Source organism: Temnothorax americanus, unplaced genomic scaffold (genome assembly GCF_048541705.1).
Source record: "Temnothorax americanus isolate GAGA-0224 unplaced genomic scaffold, ASM4854170v1 Scaffold127, whole genome shotgun sequence".
Taxonomy (NCBI): Eukaryota; Metazoa; Arthropoda; class Insecta; order Hymenoptera; family Formicidae; genus Temnothorax; species Temnothorax americanus.
The window spans coordinates 193,044-215,074 of NW_027509261.1; the positions used below are offsets into that span (position 1 = coordinate 193,044).

The 22,031-nt window shown below is 40.5% G+C and overlaps 2 protein-coding genes across 4 annotated transcripts in view; one reads left to right on the forward strand and one right to left on the reverse strand.

Moving 5' to 3' along the window:
* The window catches only part of Lace (serine palmitoyltransferase long chain base subunit), a 51,161-nt gene that overhangs the window by 27,010 nt on the left and 2,120 nt on the right, over positions 1-22,031 (reverse strand). The window contains exon 2 of one of the 2 annotated variants that reach the window (XM_077399478.1): positions 702-795. The exons of the other annotated variant lie outside the window; for it this stretch is intronic. The gene's annotated coding sequence lies outside the window, so the exon portion shown is untranslated. The remainder of the gene's footprint in view (positions 1-701; positions 796-22,031) is intronic. 2 annotated transcript variants of the gene reach the window in all.
* The window catches only part of Rtnl1 (reticulon), a 128,973-nt gene continuing 113,133 nt past the window's right edge, over positions 6,192-22,031 (forward strand). The window contains exon 1 of one of the 2 annotated variants that reach the window (XM_077399473.1): positions 6,192-7,891. In XM_077399473.1, the coding sequence (XP_077255599.1) occupies positions 6,757-7,891 (1,135 nt within the window). In that variant the 5' untranslated portion in view covers positions 6,192-6,756. The remainder of the gene's footprint in view (positions 7,892-22,031) is intronic. The other variant, XM_077399472.1, reaches the window with a different exon arrangement.

The following is a 22,031-nucleotide window of genomic DNA, read 5'->3' on the forward strand; positions in this document are numbered from 1 at the left end:
ATTGAAAACGAATTCACACGCTTAAATTTGCTTCGTACCTTCAACGATTTTTCTCTCGCTACGTTTACACCAATGCGGGACGAGATTTATTAAACTGTCGCGCCATGAAAGCTCGACAACTTTTTTGGATAAAACTTTGAACCGTAGTGACTTTGTTTAAAATAATAAGAATAAGCACCGGCAGACGCAACACACTGTTTCCGGTGTGTTTGAATCCACGCTATGGAAATTTGAATTTTTGAAAATGATGAACTTTTGGAAGACGATTTTGTTTGTTTTGTTATTTTTGAATATTTTTTCCGCTCCGCTAGAAAAAGTAATGATTTAAGAATTTCTTTGGCGCAGAATTGTAATGCGATGAAAAATAGATTTAATACGACAATGATCTTATATATTTCAATGACTTATTGACATTGATTAAGCATAAATTAAAACGTATACTACCGGCTAACAAGTTTGAAACCACTTATATGTTTGTTATATGAAATGTCTACTATATTATGAAAAGAGATAAAACTTTATGCATTGTAATTTAACATATTTTTATTATTTTATTTATTATTTTATAATGAAAAAAAGAATAATGTAAAATGTTTGAAGATTTTACGAAAAATATTTTTTACAAGATGAAAACAGAGTATTAGACACTTTTTTTGTCGAAGTAACCGCCCTTAAACATTTAATCGCTTTTTTTTACTAACCTATCTACAAGTTTGTTTATTTTCTTCTAACTTCTATCCATCTTCTAGAATAGCTCAGGTTTGTGAAAAAGATTTTACGACCATAGTCTATTTCCTTAAAATTAAACAATGCTACGTTAATCTTAACTATGCTAAATATATAATGTCATGCAATTTACTTTCAAATTAAGAAAAAGTATTGAGTAAAAGACTTTTAGGTATTAGTGTTTTATTGGAATATTTTTAAATTTTATATGTGTTCTCAAACTTTTGTCCGACAATGGATGCATTCCACTTATCGCTCACAACGCTCGCGAGCATTATTTCCTTGTTTAACATTTGACAAACAACAAGGATGAATTAAATGATTCCACGAGCGTTGCGAGCGATAAGTGGAACGCACCCAATGTATGCCGAAACTGAAGGAGATTATGATTGTTTGTTGTCCATGCGATGTTATCCCTTTCTCAAATGGAAAAAACTCTCCATTGGCCTTGTTCAGCAAACGAACGTCAGTGCTTTCATCCCATACAGCACAAAATATTTTCAAAAAATATTTCTACATATTTTTAGAAAAATATTGCAAGAAACATTTTAAAATTGTTTTAAGAATATTTTAAAATAGTTTAAAAACTTTTTGTGTTAACATTTTTAAGAATATTTTAAGAATTTTTTAAAAATATTTTTAAAAATGTTTTTCTTTATCACACCTAGACAGTATTTTTTTTAATATTTGAAATATATTATTGAAATATTAGTTTAAATCTATATATTTATTGTTTTATAATTATTTTTTAAAATATTTAAAAAATCTCTCTCTCTCTATATATATATATATATATATATATATATATATATATATCTACTTCTCTACTATTATATAAAAGAGAAAAGTTTGTACCATTGTTCGGGGTAATCTTAGAAACTATTGAATCGATTTCAAAAATTTTTACACTGGTGGATAGCTTATGTCTTCCTGAGTATCATAGACTATGTGCCATTGTACTACAACCCAATTTGAAAAAAAATCGGGATATCTAAAATTTTAATTCTTTAAAAAGAGTCGTACTTAATGACTTTTCCTGTTCAGATTTTCCTAACCAACCAAATCTTAAAGTATTATATATGAAATAAAGGCAGAAAAAACTGAGGAATATAATAGAATTCAAAAAATTGCTAATAAAGAAGTTACCGATTTCTGTCTAAAAAAATCTACGTAATTGTTCTGATTTCTGCAAATTTTGAGATCATCGAGTTAATTTTTTTTTTATGGATAGAGTATCATTATATTGAATTTGGCGAGAATCGGTGAAAGGGTTGCCGATTTTTGCTTAAAAAGTGTGTAAGTTACACAAGTGTATAAGATGTCATATTTGTCATCTTATATAGAGTATCATTAAAGGAAGATTGTTTCGAATTTGGCGAGGATCGGTGAAGGGGTTCTTTCTTTATAAAATTTTAAATTTTTTGAGAAATGTCTGCTAATTTTGAGATATTGGGCTATTTATAATTCTATTATATTCTTCAGTCTTTTCTACTTTCATTTTATATACATAATTCTTTAAAATTTGATTGATTAGATTGCTTTATATGCGATCAAAGGTCCATATATACGAAGTCCATATATGGACCATGCAGCCTGAACTTTCAAAGTCAATATTTTTTTGATATTGCGTCGATTGTAAAATACCACTTGTGCTACTAAGCTGACTCTCTATCAATTTATAAAAAGGTTAAATTTAAAATTAAAAACAGTGTGCAAATTAGAAACTTGCACATTGCTTCCTTATTATTACAGATCGTTACCATTGTTCCTATTTTATTTCGCTCATAAAGCTTTTTCTATGAGGAAGCCTAACTAATAAATAGATACTAATAATTATGCATTAAATAAAATATAAGCTTATTTTTAATTATGAAAGTTCATCTATACTCCCGGAAAAAAAAGATTATATCTATCTCTATCTCTATATCTCCATCTCTCTCTATATATAAAAATAAATGTATGTATGTTTGTCCGCTATGCAAATCTACAGTTTTCAAATTAGAACAACCAAATTTGGTATACTATCTCATGATACTCTAATTTAGACCGTAGACGTATTTTGAGAACCGCATCATTACCGATTTTTTTGAGAAACCGCGCTGCGGTTCCAAAATTTTTCTAATGTATGTCTGTTTGTCTGTCTGACCGCGAACTACTTATTCATTAGTGGATCGATTTTCTGGAAACCGGTACCAACATTTGTATAATTTTTCGGGGATGGTGTCAATAAGAAATAAATTAATATGAGAAAATAAAAATAAAAATAAAGATAAATAAAAAAAGCCTTCATACAAAATTGTCTAAAAAAGATGTTTAAAAAAAAAAAAATTTTGGGGGGTAAATATTATTTACTATTCGGGGAAAAAACATCGTCTAATAAATTAGCCCGTAGAGGGTTTTGAGAAGGAATCAAAGCGTGGGAAAAAGGTCTGCTGTTAAAGAATGTTCATTAGCATCAGTTGCGTTTAGAATTTGATGATCAATTTAATTTGTGATGTTATTATTCTACTCTCACAGTTTTCAAATTAGAACAACCAAATTTGGTGTATATACTATCTCATGATACTGTAACTTAGACCGTAGAGGGTTTTAGGAAGAGGGGTTTGAGCCTGGGGACAAGGGGCCCCCATACAAAATTGTCTAAAAAAGATCTATTTTTTCAAAAAAAATTTTTGGGGATGAATATTACTATTCGGGGAAAAGAAGAAAAAGCTCTTGAGCCCGCGCGAAACGAGGGCAAAAAAGCTAGTATTTTATATAAGTAATAAAGGCTAACAAGATTAAAAAGTTAGAAAATATGGAGCATCGAGCCGTAACTAGGTGTTGGCATTTAAAAATTCTATAATATATTTAAGTTAAAAAACTACAAAAAAACTACAGACGTTTCGGTCCATTATAGGATTATCCTCAGTGTCGAAATATAAATTAGTCAGTCGGTTAAAAATTATTGCATAATTACATTAAAATTGTTAATTTAATTTTAATGTAATCTTATGCGATAATTTTTAACTGACTTATTAAAGCGTTAGTTTAAGGTAAACCTTGCAAAATTGAAGAATAAACTTCAACTTTGCTAACGTGCACAAGGAGACGAAATTTATTATGCTTTTTTAATCATTATGCTACAATTTTTTTATTGAGTTAAGACGATTTAATAGGGTAATGGATTTTCACGTCTTTTCTCTTAAAAATGTGTTCTTTCATATTCTGCCGCTGGATTTAGTATTATCCAAGGTATATATGAGGGAGGTTGCATGGCCAGACTTACACCTCTCCTGTGTGTGTGCGTGTGTGTGTGCGCGCGCCCGCGCGTGGCTGTGTGCGTGCGTGTGTGCATGTGTGGGTGCGTGTGTCATAGTACACAGAGATAAGGATCTCACGGTTCGTCACTCCCGTAATATTTAATAACTCCAAACTTTTTCTACTGTGTTGTATGTGAGTGTATTTATGTGTGTATACGCGCGTAATCACTTCTTTATTAACGCGTGATGAAATGACTCGTATCAGAGTGATAATTAACACACGATTTTGGGTGCGTTCGCGGAGCGCGCTATTAACACTATTGCGTCATTTTATCCTTGTTTTACATTTAATGACCAATAAAGATAGATTTAGGTAGAAGGATGCAATAGCGCCGCGCTAATAGCGTGTTCTACGAACGCACCCTTTAAGACTCGCGCACATAAATGTACTACGGGAGTGACAAATGACAAACTGCGGAGTCCTTATCTCTGTTATGCGCTTGCGCATAAGCCTGCACAACTAGGCTTCGTATCATATTCATTTTATGGCTTTATTAATTGTCAAGAGGAAAGGATAGTTTTCGAAACATTTTCGAAGTGCGCTAAAGTGATCTGGGGCCCATTCTGTATACGCTTACCGACAACTATCGGTTCGATAAGCGTCGTTGCGCAGCTTTTATACGACATGAAAAACCTGCGCAACGACGCTTATCGAACCAATAGTTGTTGGTAAACGTGTACAGAATATAGGCCTATTCTGTAACTCTTAATGACAGTTTTCGTTATTGTTATATTTGCGTTGCGAAAATATTATATATGGTAAAAAAGCTGCGCAACGAGAATATAACTATAACGAAACTGTCGTTAAGAATTACAGAATAGGCCACCTGGACACGTATTATGGGACTTTTCGAAATAGATTTCGATCGGAATTATTCTATTTTCTCTATAAAACAATAGAAATTTAGGAAATAGGAAATAACTATACAATTCCGATCGGAATCCATTCCGAAAAGTTCCGTAATACGTGTCCTGATCGAAATATTTTTTTCATTAAAATATCTTCTTATTTGCAAATGGTACGCAAGAATTCTGAGTGTCATTTTTCGCCTCTGACGTCATAATCTAACATGACTGCGGCGAGTATCCAGATCGAAGCTTTAATATGCACGTTGCAAGAATTTTTATAATATATTTTTTTGTTTCTAACGTTATCAATCTGAGACGGCTGTATTATAGTGAGTGAACACAGGAGCCTTAAAATAAAATAGATAATCTGTATAAAGAATTAAAGAAAAAATAAAACATAAAATACAAACAAAATGAAAGAAACATATCTATTTTTATAAGATAAATCAGGTCAGTTTCTAATTTGTTTTAATACCGATATGTAACAGAATAAAAATTACAAATATGAAAAAACCAAGTCACTAATTTTTCTACAAGTTATCGAAAGATTTTTAAAAAAGTAGTTGAGATTTAAGAATGTTTGTTAGAAATTTGTTTTATAATTTGCAATATAATTTATATTACAGTACCTATATCAACACTATAGTATTGATAATATATATCACACGCGATTTGTTACAGGATGTCCCCAAATTGAATAACATTACAATAACAAATTTTTTGGTCAATTTAAAAATAATTGAAAAAAGGCGTTTCGCGTACTTTAAGAAATCAAATAAACAGCAAATTAACATGTTTAAACTTTAAACAACTAATTTCAAGTGTAATTTACTTTGATAGAACTTTAATAAAAATCTTAATTATAAAGTTATATAATACAAAATTTAAAAATTGCAATAAATTTGTGATTTTGTTGGATATCTCTGTTAAGAGAAAACCGATTCCGAAACTGGAACTAGAAAATCTGTGAAAGAACATCCAGTGATTTTATGATATCCTAGATACATAAACATTTGCTCCTATATACACTTTTTCTGTTTATCTTATTGTTAACTATATTCCATGTGCAGATTCGCAAACTTCCTTTTGTGAAGATTTAAATCACCGAAGTAACATCGACCTGCCGTTCAGCTGGCGAAGCAAACGGTAATAATCGGATCGGACGCGACAGCGGCGACAGCGGCGACGGCGGCGACGGCGGCGACGGCCGCTGCTTACTTCGACGTAGCAAACGGTAGTGGGGACGGTAGCGACCGCGCGATTGGCTCGTGCTACTTGGAGCAACGGGAGAGGGCAACCCTTCGCGAGGGGAGTACATCTCATGACGGTCGAATCTACCCGTCTACCGTTTACGTCGAACACATCGAATACAATTGAATTTACTGGTATTTGGCTTTGCCGTTTCGCACTTCGCGGTCACGGTCGAATTCTTTTTCGAGTTTCCCTCACTGCTGGTCTTCTCCGTTCGTCGCAATTCCCAGTTTCGACTCTTCGTGTCGTGTCAGCCGGTCGCGAGCGACGTATGACAGGCAGTTTAGCTCTATGGTACGTTCGCGCATCTCTCACGAAGTGACGAAAAGAGGCCGTAGCCAGGCGTGAAAGACGCGGCTAAAGGCAGTGGTGAGTCAAGGCGGCAAGGACGTCGATGTGCTCCACTGAGGAGTCGTGACGGCACCAACGACAGCGGCGGCAGGTGGGAGTAGCGCCGCTCCTCGTACCTGACTTTTATGAGAGTAGGGAGCGTCGCATAATATTCCGCGCAACCGACATTGTGCGGGGATCGAAGCTCTAACTAACGGCTATCGGCCAATTCGCGCAGATTCAGTGAGTCATCGTTAATCGCCAGGCGTACGAATCGCTGTTAATCCCGTGATTGAGGATGGATTCGCGGATCCAGGACGCCTTCAACGACGTCCTCCTCAAGAGGGATCACGACTCCGTTGACGATTTCGAGCATCTCGGTCACGACGGCTCTCCGGACGACCGTCCGGAGCAGCAGCAGCAGCAACAGCCGTCACCGCGGCCGATTGACGCGCCACGTGTCGATGATTTGCTGCATATCGGCGATTCCTTTCAGGATTCCGTATTACCCAGCGCGCTTCTTGACGCCGAAGCGAAACCCGTGCCTGCTACACCGCCGCCTTCCGCAGATTTCGACAAGTGCGCGGTTATGGCGCAATCGTCGGACCCGTTCCAGCAGCCTCTGGACCCCGTCGATCCCAAGCTGGCCACCATGACATTCGTCGAGACCGAGCGGGCCTACCGTCACCAGTTTCACGATGACGATGATGACGACGATGACAATGACAACGACGACAACAAGGAGGAAGAAATAAATCTCCTGCCGCCGTTGTTACCGACCTCGACCGCGACCACCGTTCAAGCTGACAGCGACTTTCTGCTGTCGTCGTCGACGAAAGCCGTCGACAGCGAGGTGCAACTGATCGAGGAACGCGAAGATCCTGCAACACTGTTCACCGATTATGGAAAACGACATGAGCGTGATGTCACTCCGCTGGGCAGTACCAATGTCAACGAAGATTTTATGCAGAGCATTAGATCGTCGATGCTGCCGGCGCCGGAGAAATCACCACTGATAGGTCTGATAGATTTCCTCGGAGACGACAGTGAGTCGTCAAGGGGGGACATGATTAAGAATATCACAGACGATGACTCGTGGAACATGGTCAAGAGAACAGACCTGAAGCAGGAACAGGCCAGGGCGTTCGAGCCACCGACGAAACCGCTACCCCCGTTACCTAGAGAGGCGCAGCTCCTGGAAAAGGCACGCCAGGACGTGTACGAAACATCGAGTGACTTCTTAGCCGCGGAGACCGCCAAGCCGTCACCATCGCTGCCGCAGCAAACCGTCGACTCAAAGCACGAGAGTGTCAATAAACGGCGTGAAACGTCGAAACCCAAGGAAGTCGATCGCGTCTCTTCTCGCCCGATCGGCAAAAAGAAGCAGGAGATCGAGATCGCGCCAAAGGAGATATTTAGAGATATGGGATTGGGTGAGTTTCTGTTTCGTTTTGTTTCAACGATAAATTACCGCGATCTCGCCTGCGTAAAGTTCAAGTAATCATTTACTATAGGAGAATTCTACCTAGACAGCACGCATGTCCAAAATGACGGAAGACGTCTTAAAGACATATTTAAGATATCACATTATAAGACGTCTTAAAGATGTCTTATATGCCTTAAAGATGTCCCAATTTTTGGACACGGTGCTGTCTGGGTACTTATATATTCTCAAATATAGTAAATGTCACGTTTGGCTATTATACTGTATATCCTACTTCGGTCAACGAAAAAAATTAAAGCTTATTTATTGCAATAAAGCCTGAAGGTTCTTGTTTTCTAAGGAAGAACGCGGTATCGCGATTTGCTTATTTCTATCTTGGTTCGTATCTAGAGTTCGTATCTCGAGCACTTTGTTTCTATTACAGAATGTGGAAAATATTTTTCTGCTCAAAGTTCGTAGTATCATACACGCATGTTAGTTCAGGAATCGAACTTCGGATCTCTCGCTTAATGGACGACTATTCTAGCATATCTTATCTATCCTTAGCCATCAATTCTATTCTCTTCAAAATTAAATATAGATAAAGAACTTAAATTTCATGATAACAGGTTGACAAATTGACATTTTTTCTCAGCTAGCGATCTCGCAAATATAATATTAAGTATATATAGGATGCCATGTAATGCTAATATACATATAGTTCATGTTTGATTTTAACTTGATTATACATATCAAGCCCTTTTTAGTTATTCGGCTCCAAGAAAATTAAACGGGTTAAAATGGTTCCAAAAACGATTAACACAATATTATAATATATATAATAAATAATAAAAAGTTGAATGTAAATTCAATTAATGGTCTTAAAAATTACTGTACACAGTAAAAAAGTTTGTGTATTTTTGTTAAAAATGGAACTTGTTAAAATTTTTGTGTTAAAAATGTAACATACTTATGTGTTAATTTAACTAATTTTGATTATGTTATCTGTTATCTTATATTTTTTTGTGTTAAATTTATATTTAAGTAAATCAAATGTTAAAATAACACATTTTACATTTAATCGTAAGATTAACATGAAAATAATGTAGTTTTGTTAAATTAATATCCTTTTTATTTATATTTAACATTATATAGATGTCTATTGTACGTACAAAAATGTTAAATTAACATGTTTTTTATTTATATTTAACATTATACAGATGTCTCTGTTGTACATAAAATTTCCGTTCACACATCATTAAACTTTTCTTTATTTTGTGTTAAATTATGGATATAATATTTGTGTTATAATTTGACATATTCACATTATGTTTTGAGAGAACCGTTTGGGACATGTATTTTTATGTTATATTTAACACAAATTTTTTTACTGTGTAAAGATCGGGAAGGGGGATATCCAATTTTAACAAAATCGGAGAAGCAACAGCACAAATTCCGCACAATGGAGTAACATCGAGTATGCATCTAATATTCGTGAACCAATAGTCTTGACGAGAACATGTTAATTAATTTAGTGGCGCTGCACAAATCCGACCATGCCTGGAAGTACTTCCGCCTGGTTACAGCGTCTACCATCGACGTGATACTTGCTCAGCTATATCTTTCGTGTGTTGTACGCACGATTAAAATAGCTGTAACCTGTGTACTTTTTTTCTCTACATAACGCCACGCTCTACTTAACAACCAAGAAATAATGCATTCCACGGGGAGCGTCGACGCGCAGAAAATGGATGATGTTGGCACTAATTGTAAATATAGTTCCAGGCAGTTATGAAGCGTTTAATAATAATCACAGATTAATATCGGTAAAGATAACAATCGTGAAATCGGAATCTCGATATCTTTTTTTCATACATTGAATCATATCAAATTCCGGATTGTATACTCTATTTATCTATACATATCCTTTTAGTAAAAATAGTAGATTAATCTTTTTTAAAGAGACTTTTTATTATATTTTTATAACGAACAATCGGAACTTATATTACGACGACATTATAATATTATTTCGATAATCGTGTCGTTTCGTATGATTGATATCAGGAGTTGAGGTCACCTCTTGTTATGTATTATATTGATCCATGGAGATACCTTTTGGTTCTCCTTGTGCGTTTGTTGCGTGTCCTATGAAAACCGAGAAGTGCAAATCTGTCACGTTATGTTATGTACGTGGAGATTTTTCTTTCTAGAAATATTTTTTTTTCATACATTTAATTCCGTATTATGCAGATGCACTCAATTTATCTAGCGACGTGTTACTATTGCTCGTAAAAATTATATAAAAACATTTATGGATTTTTATTATTTTGTTTTAATAAAAATTAATGCAAACACATTTGTAGAAAAGCAAGATTTTTTTAATTTGTCGTTTATAAGAACTATTTGAATAAAAAGAGTAAATTAACATTTTTGCACGAAAAAAATTTAATTTGGATTGTGTGTTTCCGCTTTATTCTTATCTACAATAAGGGAAAATTTTGCGAAACAATAGCCAAAATTCAAGTATACAATGTCTAGTCATATATAGAATGTCTTTTACACTACAACTTCTTTCATCAATTTAAAATTAATTTTAATAAGATATCAAAGCATTTCTAGTTTCTGGATAATGTAAATAATAATTGAGTATAAGAGTTCCGTGAAGTTGGCACCCGACTTTAACAAAATGAATTTAAAAAAAAAGGAAATTGTAGCATTTTCTTTGTAGTTGTTTGTAGTAACAATAATTTTGTTTGTAGTTTTACCGATTTTGCAAAAACAAAGATTTTTAAAAATCACTCTTGCCTAAAATTGAGATATTTGAAATTCGCTCGCCCCATGTGTTTTAGAATCGTTTGTAGTTGTTTGTAGTAACAATAATTTCGTTTGTAGTTTTATCCATTTGGAAATAACGAAAAATTTTAAAAATCACTCTTACCCAAAATTGAGATATCTGAAATCCGCTCGCGCTATGTGTTTTAGAATCGTTTGTAGTTGTTTGTAGTAACAATAATTTCGTTTGTAGTTTTATCCATTTGGAAATAACGAAAAATTAAAAAAAATCACTCTTACTCAAAATTGAGATATTTGAAATTCGTTCGCGCCATGTGTTTTAGAATCGTTTGTAGTTGTTTGTAGCAACAATAATTTCGTTTGTAGTTGAATAATATATAAAAGTTACAACGTATTTGCAATATTCAAATAACGTATCTTTCTCAATTTTAAAGATATCTCGAATCCGCTTGCGCTATATGTTTTAGAATCCTTTGTAGTTGTTTGTAGTAACAATAATATCGTTTGTAGTTTTGTCCATAAAAAAACAAATATTAAAAAAAATTACTTTTATTGAGATATCTCTCACATCAAAATATTTTTTGTGTACTTTTTAATGCATCCGAACGTTTTCCGAAGAGTTCTGTTCATAAACATTTATCTATTTTTCAAATAATTATCGGAAATCGGCTAGCGTGTCTTACTCATGTAGTCGTAAATGCGGGAATACAATTATTTAAAAATTAAATAATTCTAATTGGCAGAATTATTTGGAAAACGTTAGAACACATTCAGAACTACACGAGAAATATTTTAGAACACTCAGAATTTCAGAAATCGGCCAGCGTCTCATTTGTTCTTCGGAAAACGTTTGTTCGGGTACATTCAGAACTATACGAGAATTATTTTAGAACTCGGAATGTAAAATATAGAGTCTAGGACTCTGATTTTATTCCGTTTTTCGAATAAACGTTTAAACGCGAAACGTTTATCCATTTACATTTTCTTCCAGGAGAACGTTTACTTGTAAAAAAACGTCTACACGTTTAAACGTTTATCAGAGAGAGGCCCTAGATTTAAAACATGTGTAGTCGGAAAAACGTTTCTAATAAACGGATATGTTAATTAAACGTTTAATAGCGAGCTCAAATATAGACTAGCGTCCCCGTAAAGATTTTTTTAGGGGATAAAAATTATTTGTTTTGTTGTATTTTGTTTGTAGTGGAACAATTTAAAAGTTGCAATGTATTTGTAATAAACAAATAACGTATCTTTGTCAATTTTTAAGATATCTCGAATCCGCTTGCGCCATGTGTTTTAGAATCGTTTTTGTCAGACAACTACAAACGATTCTAAAACACGTGGCGCAAGCGGATTCGAGATATCTTAAAAATTGACAAAGATACGTTATTTGTTTATTACAAATACATTGCAACTTTTAAATTGTTCCACTACAAACGAAATTATTGTTACTACAAACAACTACAAACGATTCTAAAACACATGGCGCGAGCGGATTTCAGATATCTCAATTTTGGGTAAGAGTGATTTTTAAAATTTTTCGTTATTTCCAAATGGATAAAACTACAAACGAAATTATTGTTACTACAAACAACTACAAACGATTCTAAAACACATAGCGCGAGCGAATTTCAAATATCTCAATTTTAGGCAAGAGTGATTTTTAAAAATCTTTGTTTTTGCAAAATCGGTAAAACTACAAACGAAATTATTGTTACTACAAACAACTACAAAGAAAATGCTACAATTTCCTTTTTTTTAAATTCATTTTGTTAAAGTCGGTGCCAACTTCACGGAACTGAGTATAAGCTAGTAAGGTGTTTTAAGTAATTTTTAAGGTGTTTGAGAGAGAAGGTAATGAAATTGTCAGTCAGTTTTAACCTTTAGAGGGTTACAGAAATGTTAGGTATAACGTCTCTAATAATAAAAAAAAATATTTTTTCTAATTACTAACAAAATTCGCTATTTAAGAACTTTTAAGGTTTGCTAATTAGGAATCTCTGAGATCAGAATAACAAAATTAAAAATGGCGAATCGAATATGTCAATCATGAAGAAAATAATTTTTGCATACATGCAATCGATTTACACTGAACTTATTGTTAGTAGTTTATAGGTTTTTCAGATAATTACGAATTTGGGGTCACAAATAAGTTACAAAATTTTAAATAGCGGATCCACTATTTTAAATTTTATAATTTTGACCTCAGATTCGTAATTAGTAATCATAAAGACCTATATATAAGTACACGTAAATACATAAATTTACATGTAATTCAACAAAAAATATTTAAGAAATTTTATCCGTGAGACATATTAGGTATAACGTCTCGAAATTAGTGTCATATTTTGCATCTATATGTATACTATACCTATGTAAAACATATGCAATATTTTTTCCTAGAGCGAAATTTTTGTGATTTTGTAACAGAAATCTGCAATCCTAAAGATTAAGTAGGCATTATCTTAAATTTAAATTTATTTAAGGTTAATTATAAAGATGACAGTAAAATTAAAATTCTTTAAGTTTTGCTAAGAAAAAAGTCGTTTTTAAATTTATCAGAAAATTGTGGTTAAAAACGATATCATGTATATTCACAATTTTTTTTAAATTGTATCAGCCAAATAACTACGTGTAGTTTCTTCTATTGGTGCGTTTCATGATTCGTAATATTAGTCATCGACTGTTATGTAGCGTCGCATACACTGACTCAGGTTTATGTCTCGCATACCATACTCGTTGAATGAGTATTTTTATACGATGATTCACGTCACACGACCGCGTGTTCTCTCATTTTTTGTAGGGAACATTTTGCAGCTTATAATATATATAACATATATAACGCAAAAAATATATAAGGTATTTCAGAACGTAGCATTAAAATATTTTGTAGAAATATTTGTAATAATTTTTCGACAGAGAGGGAATTAATAGTAAAAAAAACTTTTGTTTTTAGTTATAAAGTTTACAATACGTTTTTTATATATGATTATTTTTACAAGTTTTACAACGGAAGTGGATACAATTCTGAAAATAAATACAAGATAAATAAAAGTAGTCAAATTTATTAATTATCTGGATTAAATATTAATGCGGATAAACTATTTTAAAAGCTGAAATTTTCAGAATTTGGATCCGGCTTCCTATATAGATGTGAAAGTACGCAGTTAGGTCCGATGGTTATCTTTGATGAGTGCTTTAGTAGAATCAAAGATAATTAGTAGAGTACGTAACAAATATTCATATTGATTTGTATCAATGTATTATAGTCGATGATTAATAATCTGTTTTGTGACAAAATAGTTACGCTCGTACGGAATAAGATCAAATATAATTTTGCCAAAACAAATAAAAATACATTATTTTTTATCTTCATAATGGAAGAAGATATACTAAATGTATCTAAATAATGTATATCTCTCTTAATTCTTCTTTTGTCATTTCTCGCTCTATGATACAGTCATTTATTATATTCTAGCACAGTTTACACTTACATTTATTTCTAGCATATAATTTCTAGCTCATGTAGAAAATACATATATCGTGATGTCGGTGAAGTTGGCATACCCGGGAAAAAAAATCTCTTATAATGTCTTATATGCTCATATAAGAAGCGATATTAGATGCTCATATATGAATTTTGGCCTGATAAGAACTTATATGGTCATATATGATTATATAAGATTACATAAGGATATATATATTTAAATAAGTTTCAGAAAATTGTTATATATTTTCAAATGTTATTTTTTAAGTGTGCCACTTTATTATAAAAGTAGACTCCACGATAAAACTGATATAAAAATTGTGTCGCTCCATAGCGCGAGACAGTGTCTTTTGATACCATTCTTATAACAAATTTTAAATACGAGAAACAGATCCTATATTGAATGCCATCTATCGGATACTTTGAGATGCAATATCTGATCTGATCATATATAATCTTATATGACTTATATATACATTTATACATAATTATATTATATTATATTTAGTTTCAATTATAAAATATGTTTGCAAAATAATATAATTAATATATATTTATTTATAAGAACTATAATATATAGTATATAACTGTTTTTTTTTCACAAATTATTACAGGTAAAATTTCACTGTTTACAAAAATAATTAATAAAAATTAAGGTCAATTTTAAAAAATTAAGTGTTTTATGCAAAATTAGCAAAAAAATAAAATTTAAAATAATAGCAATGAGAAGTGCCGTTTTTGGTCAAAGCGGATTTTGGTGCTTAATGATATTTCACAATATCAATTATTATTAAATACATTTTTCAATTTTTTAAACTGGCGTGCCAATATGGACTTTGTCGGACAACGCAATTGTGTAAACTGAAACTAGAAATAATATCTCATATTAATTTAATTGTCAAGTAAAATAATATACTAGAAGAATATTTATAACAGTTATGCAAACTTATGGATTATAGATCCGAGTAATATGTTCATATATGATTATCTTTATAAATATACTTTTACATGCTACAATGAGAAGTAAGACCATTATACGAGCATTAATAGATGTTCGCGATCGAACCGTAATCCCCCGTGAATAATCGCGAGGAGAATTATCGCTTAAGCCCAGCATTGTTTCGGGAACAACCGCCGTTATTCCAAGACCTTCGAGAAGCCGAGAAACGAACGCGGGTTTTTCCTCGCGTGCTCGCTCTATCCCCTTTGTCTCATCGCGCGACGTAAACATTGGAGACGGAGCTCCTGACCTCGGCGAGAACAGCTGATCGGTTGCCGACTCCGAAATTCGAGACGTTCAAACCGAAAGACAAGTCGACGGGTCGGCTACCGATTGGCTCGGCTAATTGTTCGGCTCATTACCGGGGATACGTGATGCGTGGGGATAGGGAGCTCGTACCTCCGAGTGCGCCGGAGGCTCGGGCAGATACGTTTTCGGAGACGTAACGAGCATCTCTTCCGTTTCGAAAAGCGAATTGTCACTTGCTTGGAGTCTCGACGACGGCTCGATCCGTGGCTCGCGGAATAGATCGTGCGACGAGAACCGTAGTTCGCGGAATAAGCGCCGATTTTCCAGGAATCAGAACCGCGTTTCGTGGGTCCCTAATTTCCGTGTAAATAAATGTATATACTCTGTGTAAATATATTCTGTAAATAGACATACGAGAGTTAACTGGAAATAAGTCCCATTCCCGCGCCTCTAACTCGATCTTCCTTCTGCTCACGCACATTTATTGGTCCTTCGAGCCGGATTTCGCGACCGATATCCGCGCCGCGAGTGAGTGGTCAAGGGTGAGCTTCTCGTGCTACGAGTGACCGCCTGGAAGACGAAGATGAGCAACCCTGAGATGGAGGGACTTATCCGTTCGCAGAACGAACTGCACGGGCGCATCGCACGCGCCTATGAAAACTTGAAGAAAGCGGGAGGCGCAAGATTGACAATGGGACTGGTGAATGCTCGCCTCCAAGCCTTGGAATCAAACTGGAACAAGTTCGAGGAACAACACGGCAAACTGCTATTAATGCCTCCAGACGTCCTTGCCGCCACTGACTATAAGGAACAGGACCTCCCGGCTTTGGTGGAGGAGACCTTCTTAACGCAGAAGGGAATGTTCCTGGACGTCCTCCTGTCGCACAAGGCGAGGGAGGAGGCTGCAACTAAGAATGAGACTTCGGAGACGGCGACAACGACGAATCGCACCACGTTACCGCGGATTCAGCTGCCGGAATTCTCAGGCAAATACGAGGACTGGCCGTCATTCCGCGACCTCTTCCACTCTCTCATAGGCCGGGACGCTAACACGACGCCGGTGGAAAAGCTGCACTACCTCAAAACTTCCTTGAAAGGTGAGGCTGAGTTATTAGTCCGGAATATCGCGACGACGGCCGAAAATTATAACAGTGCGTGGGACGTATTGAATGCGTATTATGAGAACAAGCGACTTCTCACCCGCGCGTATCTGTCCAATTTCCTTGCGCTAACTAAAATGAAGAGTGAATCGGCGGTCAAGCTTCGAAAGATTTTCCACGGCGTCAAAGCAACGGTCAGCTCGTTGGCGAGTATCGGTCGGCCTATAAACCGTAGCGAGGACTTATTCGTTTATCTGGCGGTCGAGCTACTGGATCCGCGTTCGCGACGCGAGTGGGAAACGTCAATCGGCGACACGACCGAGCCTCCGACGTATGCGACTCTCGAGCAATTCCTGGATCGGCAGCTGCATACGCTCGAGTCGATGCAGCCTGCTAAGGTCGACGGAGCCGCCGGTAAGGCCGCGAGCGGAGCCGCCAAATCCGCGCGGAGCCACCTCGCTCGGAAGCAGGAGGGAAATCCGGACGCCAAGCGAGGTCGTTGCCACTGCTGCCAAAAGGACCATATCCTCATGTTCTGCGAGGACTACAAGAGGAAAACAGCCCAGGAACGGAAGCAGCTCGTCGACAACAAGAACCTGTGCCTGAACTGCCTCGGTTCTCACAAGGTCAGTGAGTGCGCGTCGAAGAAGGGGTGTGCAGCGTGTGGCGCGCGACACCATACTTCCGTCCACGATGCGTGTCGCGAGGTCGAGGTCGCGAAGACGGTTCACGCGGCTCAAAGACTTACCGTAAAGCCGAGCGCGGTGCTCCTCGCCACCGCTCGCGTTCGCGTAGCCGATCGGTTCGGAACCTTGCATCACGCTCGCGCGCTGGTCGACCAGGGATCGGAGTCGTCCCTTGTGACCGAGCGCCTCGCGCAAAGATTAAAGTTACCGCGTTCTCGCACGTCGGTTTCGATATTCGGCGTCGGCGGACAGAAAACGGCCGTCGCAAAAGGACGCGTATCGCTGACTCTCGCGCCGCGAACCGACGGCCCCGCGATGTCGGTCTCCGCGCTCGTACTCCCCCGGCTCACAATATACGCCGGCGGTATCGAGGCCGGCGCTGAAGCGTGGTCTCATCTTCGGGGTCTGGAGCTGGCGGACCCCGAGTTCAGCGCGTCCGACTCGGTGGACATTCTCCTCGGTGCCGACGTTTACGCGGAAATATTGCAAGAGGGACTTCGCAAGGGGGGTAGTCGCGAGCCCGTCGCGCAAAACACGACTCTTGGCTGGATTCTGTCTGGCGCTATCGGTGAAGGTGCTTCGAGTCACTTCGCGCAATCCTACCAGTGCCGTGTCGAGGACGAACTGTCGCAACTAGTGAGGCGATTTTGGGAGCAGGAGGAGGTTCCGTCGGCTGCCGGACCGCTCTCGAAAGCCGATCAGGAGTGTGAGGAACATTTCGCGCGCACACATTCGCGTAAGCCCGACGGGCGCTACGTGGTGCGACTCCCCGTCGTCGAGCCGATGCCGAATCTCTGTGGTACGCGCCGCGCGGCCGTTCGCGTGATGAAGGCCATGGAAGCGAAGTTCGCGCGGGATGCTTCCTTCCATGCGCGGTATACAGATTTCATGCGTCAATACGTCGAGCTCGGGCATATGACGCCGGTCGATCCTCCGGCCGATCCGGCGAAAATGGCCGTCTGCTATCTGCCTCACCATGGAGTGATGAAGGAAACCAGCACGACGACGAAATTGCGAGTCGTCTTCAACGGTTCTTCCGCGCTGCCGACGGGGGCGGCGCTAAATAAGTATCTGCAGACCGGGCCGAACTTGCTGCCGGCTTTGGCAGAGATCTTACTCCGTTGGCGGCGTCACCGGTACGTTTTCGCGGCGGACATAGAGAAAATGTACCGGCAGATCGAAGTCCACCCGGAAGACAGGGATCTGCAGCGCATAGTCTGGCGTGAGAGCCCTAGCAATGTGTTGCTGGAATTTCTCCTAATCACCCTCACGTACGGGCTTGCTTGTTCCGCGTTCCTAGCGATTCGCACGCTCCATCAGCTGGCCAAGGACGAGGGAGTTGAGTTCCCGCTAGGAGCTATCGCCCTCCTACTGGAGACCTACATGGACGACGTATTGTCTGGCGCGGACACGATCTCGAGAGCCAAAGAGATCCGTCGTCAGCTGGACCGAATCTGCATGGCGGGCGGCTTCCCGCTCAAGAAGTGGTCGGCGAACGAGGCGTCGATACTCGATGAGGTCCCTCCTGAGGATCGCCTTCAACGCAAGCCCCGGTGGTGGCTCCCGGGAGAGAGCCACTTGACCCTCGGGCTGCGTTGGCATCCACGCGAAGATCAGTTCGCCTACTCGACGCAACTGACCCAACTGGAGGCTATTACGAAGCGGTCGGTCTTATCTTTAGCCGCTCGGCTATTCGATCCGCTGGGGTGGCTCGCCCCCACTACCGTATTAGCTAAAATTTTGTTTCAGTCCACCTGGTTGCTGGGATTGGATTGGGACACGCAGCTCCCTGACACCGACGTCCGACGATGGCTCGAATTCCAGGCCGGACTGCCTCTACTGGAAACGATCCGAGTGCCCCGATGGCTGGAGAGCGATCAAGAAGGTGTTAAGCGCGAACTGCACGGATTCGCCGACGCCTCGGAAAAGGCGTACGCAGCGGTGGTCTACCTGCGGACCGAAAGCTCGAGCGGCGAAGTAGTCGTGAGCCTCGTGGCGGCGAAAACCAAAGTCGCTCCGTTAAAGCAGGTCAGCCTTGCACGGCTGGAGCTAAACGCTGCCGCCTTACTCGTCCGACTCGCCAATCATGCACGGCGGGTCCTCAAGATAGAAGAGGATCCGACCCATCTGTGGACTGATGCGACCGTAGTGCTAGGCTGGATTCGAGGTCACCCTGCTTCCTGGAAGACATACGTGGCAAACAGAGTGAGTGAGATTCAGCTCACTCTCCCTGACGCTTATTGGCATCACGTCCCCGGGCGTGAAAACCCCGCCGACTGCGCGTCCCGAGGCCTCTTACCAAGGGAACTCGTGGAGCACCCGCTCTGGTGGCAGGGCCCGGCGTGGCTCCGAACTAAAACCGGTCCGTGGTCCGCTCCCTTGGACGACGAAGTACCCGTCGACCTCCCGGAACGGCGCTCTCACATACATGCCGTGGCAGCCGCTACGGAGGAGCCCGAGCTGCTGACGAGGTACTCATCCCTGACGAGCTTGGCGCGGACGACAGCTTGGTGCCGCCGTTGGCTGCGGTGCCTGCGGGCGAGGCGGACTGCCCACGAGAAACAGCCCGATTCCTCCGCTGGGCTCGTACTAACACGCGAGGAGCTCAGCGACGCCATCGTGGGTTGGATCGGCTGGGTTCAATCCATTCATTTCAAGGGGGAAGCGACGGCCCTCCGAAAGAACGCTCCGCTGCCGGCGCGCAGTTCCATCGCCTCGCTGAGCCCCTTCCTGGACGAGCGAGGCCTACTCCGCGTCGGCGGTAGACTCAAGAACGCCATGCTTGCCTACGACGCTAGGCACCCTGTGATCTTGCCGGGACCGTCACGATTAACGAGGCTTATCGTGGAGGCGTGCCATCGGCGGACATTGCACGGAGGAGTGCAGGCGACCCTCGGGGCCCTTCGCCAGGAGTACTGGGTCCCTCGCGGTCGCACATTGGTGAAAGGGTGTATTCGGCGTTGCGTGACGTGCGTGCGATGGCGGGCGGCCTCTCCACAGCCTCTCATGGGAAGCCTCCCTGGTCCTAGGGTAACTCCCGCTCGGCCATTCCTGAACACCGGAGTCGACTACGCCGGACCGGTGTGGCTGAGAACCTCCAAGTGACGGGGCCAGCGGGCCTCTAAAGCATTTATCGTTGTCTTTGTATGTCTGTGTTCTAGAGCGGTACACCTCGACGTGGCTACGGACTACACCGCCGACGCCTTCCTGGCTGCGCTGCGCCGCTTCGTTTCCCGCCGCGGTTTATGCCAGACGTTGTACAGTGACCGCGGCACAAATTTTGTCGGTGCCGACGCACAATTGCGCGATCTATTCTCCGCCGGCGGCCAGAGGGGCCGACGCATCGCCGAGCGCGTTGCTGAGGAGAGGATAGCGTGGCGCTTCAATCCTCCCGCTGCGCCCAACTTTGGCGGCATCTGGGAGGCAGCCGTCAAGTCGACCAAGCATCACTTGCGGCGAGTGATCGGCGAGGCGACTCTCACCTACGAGGAGATGGCCACGTTATTATCTCAGGTAGAGGCGTGCCTGAATTCACGTCCCCTGCAGGCCCTGACAGACGACCCTGAGGACCTCAGCCCGCTCACTCCCGGCCACTTCCTCATAGGCTCGGCCATCAGCGCCGTACCGGAGCCGTCGTTGACGGAGGAGAGAACGACTCGGTTGTCCCGCTGGCAACAAGTCCAGCAGATGCGGGACCATTTCTGGGCGCGATGGTCTAAGGAGTACCTCCAGACGCTTGCTCATCGCCCGAAATGGCTCAAGGCCGACCTGGAGGTGCGAGCAGGCCGCTTGTGCCTCGTAAGAAGCGAGACGACGCCCCCGACCAAGTGGCCCCTCGCTCGGATTGAGGAGCTACTCCCGGGCGACGACGGACAGGTTCGCGTCGTCAAAATTCGAACGGCGGCATCGATACTCACACGGCCTGTGAGCAAACTCGTCCTCCTCCCGGACTGCGACGCACCGGGAAGCGAGGAGTAATCGCGAAAACCGTCATCTCCTTATCGCGTCGTGCGCGAATTAGAATCAATTAAATATCATCGTAGGTTGCACCATACGAGGCGGGCGGAATGTTCGCGATCGAACCGTAATCCCCCGTGAATAATCGCGAGGAGAATTATCGCTTAAGCCCAGCATTGTTTCGGGAACAACCGCCGTTATTCCAAGACCTTCGAGAAGCCGAGAAACGAACGCGGGTTTTTCCTCGCGTGCTCGCTCTATCCCCTTTGTCTCATCGCGCGACGTAAACATTGGAGACGGAGCTCCTGACCTCGGCGAGAACAGCTGATCGGTTGCCGACTCCGAAATTCGAGACGTTCAAACCGAAAGACAAGTCGACGGGTCGGCTACCGATTGGCTCGGCTAATTGTTCGGTTCATTACCGGGGATACGTGATGCGTGGGGATAGGGAGCTCGTACCTCCGAGTGCGCCGGAGGCTCGGGCAGATACGTTTTCGGAGACGTAACGAGCATCTCTTCCGTTTCGAAAAGCGAATTGTCACTTGCTTGGAGTCTCGACGACGGCTCGATCCGTGGCTCGCGGAATAGATCGTGCGACGAGAACCGTAGTTCGCGGAATAAGCGCCGATTTTCCAGGAATCAGAACCGCGTTTCGTGGGTTCCTAATTTCCGTGTAAATAAATGTATATACTCTGTGTAAATATATTCTGTAAATAGACATACGAGAGTTAACTGGAAATAAGTCCCATTCCCGCGCCTCTAACTCGATCTTCCTTCTGCTCACGCACAATAGATGTTACGAAAAATTCATATCTAATTTTTATATGTATTATTGTAACACATATATATTCCAACTATTCACTGTGCTCCGATCACAG